This window comes from Dermacentor silvarum, chromosome 2 (genome assembly GCF_013339745.2).
Source record: "Dermacentor silvarum isolate Dsil-2018 chromosome 2, BIME_Dsil_1.4, whole genome shotgun sequence".
In the NCBI taxonomy this organism is placed as follows: Eukaryota; Metazoa; Arthropoda; class Arachnida; order Ixodida; family Ixodidae; genus Dermacentor; species Dermacentor silvarum.
The window spans coordinates 113,154,220-113,169,565 of NC_051155.1; the positions used below are offsets into that span (position 1 = coordinate 113,154,220).

A 15,346-nucleotide genomic window follows, 5' to 3' on the forward strand; every position below is an offset into this window, starting at 1 on the left:
CTCTCAAGAGCCATGCGTGCGCAATGTGAATGGTCTAAATGTAAATTCTCGAAGCAAGATTGATAAACAATGCGCGATGCTCTATAACACTAAAACAGTACTTTGTTAAAGTCTGAAAATAGGATTCGTGTGACACGTGTACATGCCACTCATTATCGGCAGGTAAGTTGCTGGAGTTGGCCCCCGACACATCCGCTCCGTAGGAAGGGATGGAACCATCTTTACATGCTCTGCTGGCTATGTCGTCTCTGTGAAAGCTATTTAATTAGACACGTAGCCAATAATTGGATTCACGCCTAATCGTAGGACGACCTTTATGTTTGCTTTCACCTAAATGCTTTCAGCAGTTTATTTGAATCTGCATTGTGCAAGGCTCGGGGCAGCTCCCTAAATTCTCCTAATGTTATTCTTCACTGCCGCCTTCGGACAGTTGCTTTGCGGGCTATTTTATCTGGCCACCAAAACGTGTTCTTAGGCATAGCATGTGTTACTTTTATTAGCAGAGCTTGTAATAATACAAGAATGATATGCACCGTAGTTGTGTACACCACCGTGCCAACACGCTATCATTTTTAGCCAACAAAGTTGGGCCACTGAGAATTGGTGTGACTCTAAGCAGGCGTGTCATTTGTGATCCCTTCGCTTAAAGCCCTTTGTTCCATATAAGCGCCTGCTTAAACGAAACCACTATTGCCAAATGCTGACAACGAGGTTCACAACATGGCCATTGCAAGAGCCGTTCGTCAGTGAACGCGTTCGACGCAGATACGCGTCTTCTTTTTGCTCTCGTGCTGGTTCATTGACCTCCTGACAAGAGCAAACTCTGGAAAAAGTGGCATCGTTTACGTAGGCTTCTTCGCAACGTTGAAACATGTTCTACCAAAGCCCACGCGTTGCCACATGTTTAGTGCCAAACTATTAACATTTGTAAAGAGTTGTTTTAATTGCTACCCTACCACATTACTATATTCCTATTTGCACTGCAGATCCCGCTTTATTGTAATACATGGCATAGAAATTGTCTCCTACCCTCATTACGGCGTTCCTCACAATCAGATCGTGATCTAGGCACGTAACACAGCATAACTTAATTCTTTTTTGTTTTTCTTCAGCGTACGACAAAATTAGTTTCGAATGACTATGCTAAACTGGTGGCAATGAAGCTGACGCCCCTGTGCTTTTGCAAAAAATGTGTGACCTGTGTGGGGCTCGAATACTTTCATTGATCCATCGATCGCCAAGCAGTTACTGGCCGGAGAAAGCGGTCTGAAAGATGCGGAGCGCGTTGCCTTGATGAGAACGCGAGTCAGGCAATCACTGAAAACAAAGCGGAGAGAAAGAGAGATTGGGGTTGTGAAGAGGAAAACCCAAACAGCGTGCCCTATCGTGACATTTCATACACTCTCCCCTTTCTTTCCATGCTATCTGTTACGGTGACGTGACTGGGGCTTAATGTCTGATAGTTTCTATTCTAAGCGTCTGTAAATGAATCTAACAAATGTCGCAAATAGCGGTCAATGCGAAAAAATCAATGCGCTTCCTAGCTTGTTTACTACGTTCACGTTTTTGTTCCAGCGTAAGAATACACGTATGTGCAGTGGAAGAAAAACGCAACAAAATATTACGTCAGAAAGTCGATATGAGTCGTGCGCTGGTGCTGCTGTAGTAGCAGGGAACTAAGCTCCGCAGGACCTCCTTGCTATTGAGACACTTCAAATCAGCGTCTTCTCGCATGATGTCAAGGTGTAAGTCGTAGATGCAATAAGCTACTCTGGCTGTTTGATTCATGTGGTTGTTTCTAACGAAAATCTGGCTATTCAGTTTCCCCTCTCTTTCATTTCACTAGCGAAGCTGTCGACTCCGTCTGGTTTGATGTTTTCAGGTAGCCTACGAGGGTTTATTTGCCAGCTGCCTACTCCTGGGGATTCACCTACTTAGTGCCACCGGTCAAAAGGACGTTCCACACTTGACGCCATGGCCTTCAGTGGCAGCGGCTAATACTCCCCAAGTTGTATCTCGTAGACATAAGTACTCGTGAATGTAGGCGTAGGAACAACCGCCACGGTAGCATAATTTGTGGTACAGGGTCGATCACATCTAAGGCGAACACCTCATTAGTATTCAAAACATCATAGAAGCTGATGTTAAGTACATAATTCGAAAAATCATTATTGTGTTTATCGACACCATGATTACACATCGTATTACGAACATTTCACTCGTGAAGTAGACTAAACGCTGTAGTTTTACGGGCTTGAATACTATTGAGGTGTTCACCTTAGATGTGGTTGACCCCGCACAGCGCACACGTAATGCCTAGATTGTGAGTTTGGCTCCTGCCGATGCCAAGTTGTTTTTTAGTCTACTTTCATTTCCATTAAGCTTTTAATTTCCAACAATTCAATTAAAAACTCGAAATAATTTCTCTTTTGCTTTCCTTGACTTCATTATCTCTTGTCTTCATAAAGTTGTGGCTAATAAATATCGGGTCCCTGAGTTCTTCTTGTTCACATGAAGACGCGAATGTTTGCTCATTCGACTGACTCTATAATGAATAACTCCAACCTATGCCACTTACTTCGAACTGACGCAGAAGTGTCGATATGCGGGGACCATGCACTTTATGAAAATCATCTTGCTGTTAGCAAACAGCGCAAACGTATGGATGCCTGAATGCAAACTTTCTGTCATCAATGGAAATTGCGTAAAGCACATATTGTGGTGCATATAACTTTTACTTTTGCCTTCGTTAGAACAGATATCATGGCACAATCTATATGACAACATTACGAAATCCAGAACCTGACAACGTATCATCTGGCCAAGAAGTAAATCTATATGAGGAACAAAAAATAAATCGTCTACCAAAAACGTTGGTCAGTGTTCTGCTTTTCTACAACTCATTTCAATTGCAGCATTACATCATAATCATCAAACATTCATCAATTCTTCTGACTACGAGCTCATTTGCTGAAACAAAAGCATAACCACAGCCATCACCAGCGTCTTTCCAAGAGCGGCTTCACATTGCTCACAGGTCGTCTTCGACCACCCCAGCATTGTGTGCGGCGGCTTGCGAAATACATGCTCGAACGTCACCGCTATCAAAGTCTCTGTGCCTCACAACACCCTGCAGAATGTGCCAGTGTTTGAGGGTTCAGCTCCGGGATGGTAATTGCCAGATGTGCTTGAATGTATATCCCGTAGTGGGCAATGGTCTCTTTTTATTCGCCATGGGGTGAGAGGGAATCTGAGGAATGCGATGTAGCCTGATGAAGATAGCAACCTCATGATCAACGCTTAGCAGTAAGGACCGACGTGCGGAAAAACGCAGCAAGCAGAGTTACTTGATTTCAAATGCCAGGACGTGAAGTAGGAACAACTTTCAGATGCATTTACCGCGCATGATAGTCGCCATAAAGCTTTCTGAAATGGCCGCCGAACGTGGAATGGTTCTAACATGGACGCTTGCATTTCAAAATTGCATCACGCTCTCAAATATACAGCCATGGTGCGTTAATGTAGCTCGAACGAAGCCTAAAATACGAAAGCGCACTCTGTTTACAAATCACATCAGGCTTTGTATTTCGTTTTCTCACTTTCTAGCAGCTCTTGATTAGAAGCACGAGAAGACAAAAACTCTTTTTTGTGTAGGTGTGTGTGTATAGTTTTCGCACACAAGAACAATCGATACACCAGCATCGCGGACACCGTGTTTTATTGTTTGCGCTCGTATACCCAATGTAGTACGCAGACGCTTAATGTACGACGTGTATGTTGAGATGGTTAAGTCACTGCGAGGTTCGTTTTCTCCGGTAATGATTGCGGCCGCACGGTATCGATCGGTTCCTGGGAACAGCAACACGTGCGGCGGCTTTCGAACTTCACGCGACCGCTGCGCTGCATCTCCGCGTATGAAACAAAGTAATGATAGCATTACGCCAGAATCCTGAGTATCAGAAAATTAAACTTCAGCACGGGAAACAATTACAGAATGCATAGAGGTTTCTTTTTTTGTGTTTAATAATAACTGAGAGAGAAATCTGGCTCTGCTGCATAATGTTGTTTCCGTGGTATTCTGGAATAGGGTGGTTTCATATTGAAAGCTTTCTTGGAGAGCAAGTACACCGAGAAGGCGCGTCTAGCTTACCGGATTCCGTCTGTTGCAACGTATTTTTTTGTTAAAACAGAGTTTAAAATGTGATTTTCTATTATTAAGGGAGAACATTTTCTTTATTAAACGATGCAAATTCCTACTGGGTTGCGCAGTGACATGAAATGGGAACGGCACCGGAGGCCGCTGAAATGGAAGAAAAATCACAGGCTCTGTGTTCACTGCACGTCAGCGTCAGGATGAACCTGTTGTTGTTTTCTTTTTACGTCCTTGTTCCATTAAACGTGAGTAAGCAATAACGAATGATTTGTGGCCTGCTAACAAAAACTATATAGGATCAGTTCATTGTACGCAAGCAAGATTTGTGTGGAAATGACCATGTTTTTGTGTCAGCCACGTTCCAGTGGCGCCTCGCACACCAACACACGCATTCCCATAGCGGCACGGCTCCCATTAGGAAACTCTTACATACGGTGGAACTAGATTTGTTTATATGTAATACTATAGAAACGCTATGATAGATTGGGTGGGGAGACAATGACGTGCATGTCTGCAATTTACGAACCCCCCCCCCCCCCAAAAAAAAAAATTACTTGCTCGAGAGATCCTTATCTTTAAAACACGCTGTGACATCAAATGACGTAGGTGTTGGGGTACGATGTGTTGCAGATTTTTTTTCTCACATACGTTCCCGCAATAGCGTGTAATTTAATCACCTTTGTTGTGCAATTCGTGAGGCAGCATACGGGATAGTTTTTTTTATTAGAATATACTGCAGGCCCTTGACGGCCCGTGCAGGAGTGGTACAGAAATGTCATGATAAAGAAAATCATCGCGAAAAGTCAATACACTGAATGCGGTTAATAAAAGAGTCGATATTATTGCAACACATAATATTGTTACCTAATTTGTTCCACTGGGAAATGGCCGACGGAAAAAGGGAGTGCTTGTGAACATTAACACGACTTGGAGGAAGATAGATTGTTTTGGAATGATTTAGTCTGGTTGAGCGTTTTGGAGGATCTTGCAGGTAATGAGAACATGTTATCTGGAAAGGACCATGGTATAATTGATAGATGAATTTTAGTCGTGAAATTGCTCTTCTCTGCGACAGGGATTTTCGTTTTGCCCTTGCGAGCAGACCTGAGATACTAGACTGCTTTTTGTACTCCGAATATACAAACTGCTAGTTTTTGTATGCGTTTTATTTTATTTATAAGGTATTTTTGATGAGGGCTCCAGAATTAATCAGCGTATTCTAGGCATGGCCTTATTAGTATTTTATACGCATTTAGTATGAGGTGTGGTGGTGCGGCGCGCAGTTTCCTTTTTAAAAAGGATAGTTTGCCTTCGGCTTTTTGACACATGGTCGAGATATGAGGCTCCTAGTTAAGGTTAGGCGTGAGTTTAATACCTAGGTATTTTGCCTGGTCGCTTTTCTTGATTATTGAGCTTCCGATCGAATATGTAAAGTGAAGTGCGAGTTTCTTATTTGTGAAAGAAATGTGATGTGCTTTTGATGTGTTCAGTTTCATGCCCCAGGTGTTGCACCAAATGTAAATTGTTTGCAGTGAATTGTGAAGCTGGTCGTCTGAGTTGCGGATGACTGTGTACACTACACAGTCGTCAGCAAAGAGGTGCATCTGAATTGAATTTTTAATGAAAAACTGGATGTCGTTATTGTACATCAAGAACAAGAGTGGTGCCAGAACCGATCCTTGTGTTACTCCGGAGTAGACATCGAGTGGTTGTGAAAGATGATTATCGATTGCAACGCTCTGTTTACGATTGATTAGAAAACAGTTGATCCAGGATATTAATTTATTCCTAATATCAAAAGCGGATACTTTTGTGAGTAAATCCTGGTGCGGAACTACTTCAAAAGCTTTAAAAAAGCCTAAAAAATTGCATCTAATTTGCCATAATTCTTAGGTACGTTAGCTAGGTCATGAGGTAACTCAGCTAGTTGGGTTATAGTTGACAGGCTTGATCTGAAACCGTGCTGTTGTTTATATAGAAGTTTATTTGTTTCTAGGTGAGTTATTATGGCCTTAAATATTACGTGTTCTTATTTTGCAGCATGAGCTGGTTAATGACACTGGGCGGTAGTTATTAAAATCTAATTTCAAGCCCGATTTATGTATTGGAATTATTGCAGCCTTGCGCCAATCGTCTGGCAACACTGATGTTTGAAGAGGAAGAATGAATATTTTAAATAGATAGTTTGATATCCAGCTTGCGTATCGACTTAAGAATGAGTTAAAAATCTGATCGAGGCCAGTAGATTTTTTAAGATCAAGCTTATGCAACAGAGAAAGTATGCCCTCTTCACTTACAGTTAATTCTTCCATTGATATTTTGACATCGTAAGGTATTAAAACTGCATTAGTAGCACGTTTTATAAAAACTGCCAGAAGGAAGTTATTTATCTCATTAGCAATGTGTTCAGGATCCTGAATAACATGATCCAAAATTTTGATTTCCGTTATTTTTACTCGTTCATCTGACAAATATCGCCAGAATTTGTGAGGGTCATGCGCAGAAACGAAGGTAACGTAGTGTCAAAGAAACGGGATTTTGCTTGCGATATTTTTTGTTTTATTGTACCGATGAGATCGCCCAACGTGCACTTGGTTCCCTTTCTCCGCCGTCGTTTTATTTTCCTTTTTAGTTGGATTATTTCACGTGTTATCCACGGGTATTCTCGGTTAATATGCTTCTTTTTATTTGGAATGAAGGTGTCTTCACAATACTTAACAATATTTAGAAAGCGCGTCCAGAGTTCTTGTACATTTGTTAGTTCACTGAATGTATGAAACTGGCAATGTAGGAAACCTAGTACAGCAGGATCATTTGCGCGTGTATAATCTTTAAAGTAAGTAGGTTGTGTTTTTTGCATTTTCGCATGGTTGAAATGGGACCGGTTAGAATAAGCGCTTTGTGGTCTCAAATGTTATTTTGATGGACACGGAAGATCCTTCTAATGTACTACTTATAAGAACTAAGTCAAGTAAAGATGATGATGTTGAAGTGATACGGGTCTTATCAGTTACCATTTGGTTCAGTGAAAACGTAAACGCCACGTCTAACAGCGATTCTGAACTTGCGACGTCACGACCGTCACGTGAGCGGTTGTTCCAATCTATTCCGGGAAAGTTAAAATCCCCGGCAATATTAGGTTTTGATCTAGAATTCGTGTGTTTTGAAAAGTAATCATGAACCTGATCGATAAAGTCAGGTGCTGCACTTGGGGGCCGATAAACACCCCCTACAGTTATGCTTTTGTTACACCTGTTATTACTAGAATATGAGGTTGATAAGACAGGATTAGGTTCTCTAACTGACCGAATTTATTTATCACACTTCGGGCATTTAGGGAAAGGATTGGCAGAGTATTGGTACGGGGCTGTCATTTTGAAACTTTCTTGTTTTTAGAGGATTTCAGCGAAGTCGAAGTGGAAAGGGAATGTTTTGAAAGATTTGCTTTCTGCGGTATTTCAATCCTAATATTCTTCACTGGGTCTCAAGTATACACTTTCGCATCGATTCTCAGTTTGTCGAATTTTAGCCTAACTTTTTCTCCGTTTGCCCTTTCATTTACCGCTGAATGCCAGAAGGGCGTGCGCATTTCCCTTACTCTCTTATAAAGGTCTTCGGAAACAGTTAGTGGTGTGACTTTCAGTTTGTAGCAGCAAGATAATATTTTTTTTTCGACGTAATCAAACAATCTAAGGATGATCGGGTGGTCTCTGTTACTTGTGTGGGTATCTATCCTGTGAATTATTTCAAGGGTTTTCACGTGACTGCCTAGGGTTTCTTTTAAAATGTTTTCTATCACTATTCCTTTGAGTGAAACTACATCTTCGTTAGGTTTTTCTGTTACACCATAAATAATCAAGTTGTTCCGTCGACTTCTATTTTCTAAATCATCCAATTTCAATGTAATGTAAGGTTCTGGATTTGATCTTTCGGGGTGTCATATTTATTTCCACATTCGGCGAACTTCTCTTCGCAATGCATCAGTCGTTCCATGTCATTTTCAATTGCAGCAAGCCTAGTTTCCAGGTTATCAACTGTTCGCTCAACCTTTTTCAAGTTAGTCACTAGTTCTTAACGTTTTGTTGGTTTTAGATTGGTCTTTCGGAATTGGTTTCAGAAGATCGTTATTAGGACGAGTATCAGATTCCGAGTCTGAGGTCGGACTGGGGTTAAGCTCGACATCGCCCGATGTTAGTAACAATAGCCCAAATACATCATAGCACTCAACAATCAGTACAGCGAGAAAGTGTGGACTTGGCAGCACCGTCAGCGTTACATTATTGTCCCGTAAAGAGGGTACAGAGTAGTTGTTACTGACCTGCACAACGAAAAGAGTAGGAATAAGCACGGTCGTATGGTCGGTGCCGCCAAGTCCACTGAAGCGGTAGGGGTCATGTGTCGGGTTTATGTACTGCCGAGTGCCTGATAACGTTGACGTGACGGCATCCGTGACGTGGTCGCTGCGATGCTGAGGGGCATCTATCGGGATCAGAGTCCTGCACAGATTGGTTGTCCGATGCTGTGTCATCCGAAGCCACTGGCGTTGTTCCGTTTGCGTGCATATGTGTAGCCTGCCCGGTGTTGAGGCCGCTTGGCCACAGCGCAATCTGCACAACGAGAAGAGCAGGAATAAGCATGGTCGTCTGGTCGGTGCCGTCAAGTCCACTTCTGAGAGAACAATCAATGCTTAGGTTGAGATAAATTGTGCGTAGGATCAGTAATTAAACGGTGCTTCATTCGTCGTGCTTATACTTTACGTCGTGCGGTGCCAGTATTCAAAGCTACATATTCCTGTTCTGCCAAGATGGCGGATTAGACTCTCTCTCCTTTCGGCGACACTGCTCTAGCGTACACTTAAGCGGTTCTATGGATGGATTATAATTGCTAGAGTGCTACACTTACTCAGAACTAATGTGATTAGCTGAAGGCATTCAATAAATATTTCATTTCTTAGACGTTTTCGGCTGTAGGTGGCCAACAAACTTCCATAAGAGAATACACCAGCGGAAAGAGTTTTGATAGGAATATAACCGAGTTGCGTACACATGGCCAACCACGAAAGCGGCTTTCTTTGAGCACAGTGTAATGAAATTTGATTTATTGAGATAGCAATTATATGAACACTCCAGGCGCATTTTGCCGTCGCCGTCATCGTCGCCGTCGCCGTGAGATTCCGTATAAAGTCCAAGCGTGATAAAATTGTCGCCGTGCGCTGTATGTTGTAGGTGTGAGTGAACGCGGGCGAGGGTGAGCAGCCGATCGCGGCTCAAACTCGCGCGCGCAAGAGATGGAAGGGGGAAGGAAGCGCGTCGTCTTCCAGGAGAGAAGGCGGGGGGGGGGGGGGGCGTTCTACGCCTTGCGTCAAGGCTCCGTGGGGAGAATAGGGAGAGGGCGTTCTACGCCGCGCGAGCCCGCCCGGCCGCTGTATCTTGAAGGCCATCTGCGGTGCGGACGGTGTCCACTGCGCGCTGTGTTGTCCCGGCTTAGCGTGAATGCGAGCGGTGCCACGACGATCAATTCGCTCACTGCTGCTGCCGCGCTTACTGCCATCAGCATTTTGACAACGAGTTTCCGCGGTCATCGAGTGGGATGCGTTGAGGTTTGCGTGTGCGCGCATGACATTATGCTTGTTCATTTAGTTAGTATGCCTATGTTTACAAGTTTATGCGGCCGATAAAACTACTACCCTTACTACGTATAGATGTCCACTAATTTGCTATCGCAATCGATTCTTCGCCTTTCCGCCGAAACTGCGACTTTATTATATATATATATATATATATATATATATATATATATATATATTCATTGCTATTCTCTGCAATATAAGTGCGCTCCTTCATTTTAAGTTCAATTTTGTTATTGTTATGTTAGCGCGTCCTCACGAGCACTAACACGGGCCTAGCGCGTTATGGCAAGAAAACAGGAAATGTTGCAATAATGCTCTTTTGATGGTCAACACATACATTTTTGTAGAAATAAATCATCATGTTTAGGCCAGATCTCTTCGTTACAATAGTTGCCGTCCTTCCTTATGTAAAATACTGCTAAAATGTTGCTCCGTTTCTTAACTTCGAAAAAGCATTCGATAAAGTACGGGACAACCGGTTGTTGTAATTATCCCACTTCCGCCTTCTGTTTCGAAAGGGAGGATGAAAGAAATCGTTACTTGTTTCTTTTATACCGCCTGAAAAAAAATTCCGAACCTCCTTTTGGAAGACAGGCTCACGACTGTACAGTTCCAGTTCGACCTTCTCTTGGAGCTGCTCATGGGGTCCTCAGCTCTTAGTTTTAGGTGTAAGCCTAAAGACGTAAACAAAGGTGCTCAGGCCGCAAAGGGGTTCCTTATTGATAAAAATCAATTATCTTGCTAAATTTGCCGCAATAAGCACGAAATTTTATTCTGCTGAAGGATTGCAATGAGGAAATGAATTCTCACTATTCAGAAGTTTACACGTCGCTGCTACAGACAGCTTCACAAGAGCCGTGAAATGAAGCATATACTGGGCCCTCCAGAGGACTCCGAGTCAGAATTCGTTACACTCCCTGTAGAAAAAAAAACACATTTTCGGTGGCCTGCAATCAGAGATATAAAACCCTGCACGAACAATGGGAATTGGGCTGACGCGATTGTGAAACACCTGTTTAGTTTTATTTCATGACCTTGTTTGCATTTTACCGAAAACCGATTTTGTAGCAACTTTATCACAAACCACCGGGCCGCGCTACCATCTATAGTTCTCCTGTAGATCTTTCCCCACGCACAGAGGGCTCACTCATTTCCTCGTTCTCCCTTTTCTTTCCCCTTTTCCTTACCGCCAGTGTAGTATAACCCACCTGTTTTCTTTTTCTTCTTTGATTTTTTTCTATCTCTCTTGCACAAAAAACACTGCTTCTTGGCTTGTGAACTTGTCTCTGAAAGATTTTCTTTCTTTTCAATTTTCTTACCATGTGCAGGCACTTCCAAGCGCCTCATCGTGCGCGAAGGCCACCAGACGGAGTTGCCGTGCGACCTGCGCGACGCCCTGTCCAATGACTCGCTCGCCTTCGTGCACTGGTACCACGCTCCCGAGCGCGACATTCACGGCGGCTCCTCCGGCGCGGCCTCCTCGCTGGGATACGGTTTCCGTGCAGCCGCGGCCAGCCGCGAGCCCATCTACACGGTGGACTTCGGGCCGGACCCGGCACTCAGCAGGGAGACAACTGTGGGAGCCGCGGGTGGCAACGGGGCCGCGGGAGGAAGTGGACGAGGCAATAACTTGATGCAGGTGGGTGGTTTGGGCGAAGGGGTAACGCGTCGTTACAGTGGTCAGCTTTAAAAACTTTCACAACAGTCTTTTCCAAAAGTGACATCATATGTGCATTAAAATTTAGCATGTCCTTGTACTTCCTTACCGAAAGAGACATTGTATGTATATACCGGGTGTAAAACTTAAGCTTTACGGAATTACAAAAAAAGATCATCTGTCGCAGGCGCCATAATTCTTGTCGTTTAGCTGAGTTACTTGAAGAGGCGGACATAAGTAGCACGCGAAATCGAAACACATATTCAACTAATTAACAAACATTGACCAATGAACTTCTTAGTTAATTACTTTACGACACACATTGCAATTTACGAATTGTAGCCGCTGAGTTTTCAAGACGCATCTATTTGAAGGGAATTTCCAGGATGACAACAGTTTCGAGATATTATTTCCCAAAGTGTAGGACGAAATACGTGGGCGTTCCAGTTACTTTTGTGCTTCAATGTATACAACAGCATTTTGGTAAAAAATAAGTGTAACAACAGTGCATTTTTATGGGGAGTGTGATTGCACATATATCCAAACTAGTGTCACTCTGTAAATTTATTCCAAGTGGATACGCCTGACAAGCTCACCGGCTACAATCCGTACATTGCAATATGTGTCGTAAAATAGTTAACAAGAAGTTAATTAGTGAATTTTTGTTAATTAGTTGAAGATGTGTTTCGATTTCTCGTGCTACTCTTGTCCGCCTCATCGAATAGCCCAGCTCAATGACAAGAATTATGCTACCTGCCACAGGCGATTTCTAAAATTTCCGTAAAACTCACAAATGAACACCCTGCATAGTACTTAGATTCATGTTTGTGTGTTTATGTTTTTATGTTCTGAATTACTTGGTTGGCTTACTTGTATTTGTATATTTGCAAGAAGTGCAGAGGGTCTCGCTTTGGTGCTGTATTTTTTTTTCTATAATGACTGTCTAAGCATTGGTACAAGAGTAGTCCCAAATAGGAACATAGTGTAAACAATTTGACTAAAGCTGGATTATTGTCGGGAGCATTTTTAGTATTACCTCATGTGCGGCGGCGGTACTTGAAGTCTTTTTTTTAAAGCCAGTGTACAGTAGTAACCAGCATTTTGAACTTCAGCCTTATAAATGATTAACTGACCAGGCTGATGTGCCCAAACCAGAACTTTTGCATCGCGGTATTGACAGGAAACTGCAACTGCTACCGGCCCCCTGCCTAACCCCGTTCTTCTGTCTCTCGCTCCCTCTGTTACTCACCCATTTCAATTGACCAAGTGTGCCACTACGACTTCAACGAATGCGGTCACGCATGAAAGCAATTCGTAGTTGCTTTTGGTGTTACTGCAACGAGCAACCCTTGTTGCTTGAAGTTCGAGCGATGTACATAGATGCTGTTGTGAGGCAACCATTTGACTGTTTGAATGAATATTGCTTAGCAACTGCCGAAAGGAGAGACTTCCAAGGCCCAACTTCGAAAGCGGTTTAAGTGAAGCCTCTTGCGGAAGAGAACGTACGTGTTAAATTCACCGCCCTATTTTATGCAACTTGAAAGGGTCTGAAGGCGAGCTTGTTGGTATGCACTCATGGTGTAGAAAAACAGCGCTAAGAACACGGACAGAAGGAAGAACACAGCACGAACACTGAAAAGCGTTCGTCCTGTGTTCTTCCTTCTGTCCGTGTTTTTAGCGCTGTTTTTCTACACTATTTTATGTAGTTTCTTTGTCATTACATTGCTCGTTTCACAAATGTTGAAGAAAACAGCATTTTAAAAATACGGAAGCATTGCCTACACGACGGTTTGTATCCGCAGCAAAAAATAAACAAAAAAACCTATTGTAATTGTTTGAATGCATTACAACTACTCGAAGAGAACAGTTACGTTTGCCGTTGATATGACAATTTTCATGCGTTCACGAGATATAAAAAATAACCATTGTTAATGAAGAGTTCTGTCTTCCAAAAATACGTGTGAATAGTTAGTATTGTTTGCGCTAGGTGACCCATCTTTCTGTTCCTAGAAGTAGTCTGCCATGGCCATCCACTTTCGCTGTTTAGTATGTTCGATCGCATGATTGCCTGGCGCTTCTTCTTGGTAAGTGTGAAACATACCAAAAAAAAAACTTTAGTACTTCATGCGACTTGGCAAATTCACATAAATGTCATTAGTAACGCGTTATAATAATAATTACCTCAAATTTGAATGTTTTCTGTATTGTTCAATTTATATAAGTTATGTTCTATAGGTTATCGCCGAAATCTCCAAATTATCTTTATAGGTTCACCTTTTTTATTACTGCGCGAAATTTAGTTTTAAAAACTGTTGAGCGCTTGCGTTTTGAAGACATTTGTATACTCCGCATGGACCCGTGGTGATTGCTTAATGGCTATGGTGTCGGGCTGCGAGACACGAGGTCGCGGGATCGAATCCCGGCCACGGCGGCCGCATATCGATGGGAGCGAAATGCGAAAACGCCCGTGAACTTACATTTACCTGCGCGTTGAAGAACCCCAGGTGGTCGAAATTACCCCGGAGTCCCCCACTACGGCGTGCCTCATAATCGGATCGTGGTTTTGGCATACAAAAACCCTATAATTGTTTACTTCGTATGGGGATTTTATTAAGGAGCTGCCTGTAATCGAAACGGCCGCTTAATTATGTAGTGGCTGACCGCATCAGCTTCTCTGTAGGGGGGCTATAGAGCTTCACAGAATTATTAGATTGGCGCTAGTGTCTCCGGCGGCTGCAATCAGGGTAGTTCAGCCGGTACTGGAATGTTGGGCAGCGCATGGATTTGCCTAAACTTCATCCTTGTGGCTTCAAATGGCTTCGTGACTCTGCAAAGTGGTCATGTTTAAGAAAGTACTGCGTTGTAAGTATTGAGATAAACAACAATAATATTGACCGTTGGAAGAACTCCAACACGGGACCGCTTGCAGAGAAGCCCGATATTGAAATCATTACGCCATGGAGGCATGGACAGGCAGAACCAATGTAATTAGCAGCGATTATGCGGGCTTGCGATGTCTTATTACCCTCTGCCTGAAAAAAAGTATGAATTGCTTTAGACTTTAGGCCATTTTAGGCCCAGATAAAGTGTAATAAATGACTGCGCAAGAAGTTCTCAAGCTCGAAGCACGATGGTCAGAGAAATCCCTGTGCTACCCATCGTTCCAATGGTGGCTGAACGATAGCAGCGCCAAAGTTCCCTGCAGTGATTACGCTATGAAACTCAATGAGGAGCCCCGGTTGTGCGGCCGACCATGTTAATTCAGGTGCCGTCGTCCCGGCTGACAGTGTTTGTTGTGCCATTATGGCACGCTGGCCTGATCAGAGATTATTAAGGCATAACCCTTGTATGTCTCGTTACTTTGTCGGCCTTGAGCGAATCCGCGTCGGTGACACGAACGGTACAAAAAGGCTACGAACCCTCGACCTTTGGTGGGAGTCGAACACACGACCTTTGGTGTCAATGAAGGCGAAGTTAATTAAGGTACAATTATTTAGGATAGAGTTAATTAAGGGACTCGAACCCACGACATTGCGTGGGACTCGAAGCCTCGACCTTTCCAATTTAAGCGAATTAAGAGGGATGCCTAAGTGAAGTAGAATAAGCGAATTAGGGAGGACGTGTGCGTCATGTGTACGTCTTTAATGTGTCGGAACTCCGGTTGTGCGTTGAAGGCCTCTGCCTTCAAGTCGTCTGTGGGATAACATAAGAGACCCTGTGAATTTATTATTATTATTATTATTATTATTATTATTATTATTATTATTATTATTATTATTATTATTATTATTATTATTATTACAATCCTCTTGCATGGATCATACCCACTAAGGCGGATAGGCGAGGAATCGGGTGGCAGGAGGTAACTTCAGGAAAGTCCCATTTGAAACGGACATACGCAAATTCG

General features: G+C 43.0%; 1 protein-coding gene across 1 annotated transcript in view; it reads left to right on the plus strand.

Moving 5' to 3' along the window:
- Positions 1–15,346, plus strand: part of LOC119440302 (hemicentin-1-like) — a 293,403-nt gene that overhangs the window by 243,882 nt on the left and 34,175 nt on the right. The window contains exon 2 of the mRNA XM_037705226.2: positions 11,111–11,421. Coding sequence (XP_037561154.1) covers positions 11,111–11,421 — 311 coding nt within the window. The remainder of the gene's footprint in view (positions 1–11,110; positions 11,422–15,346) is intronic.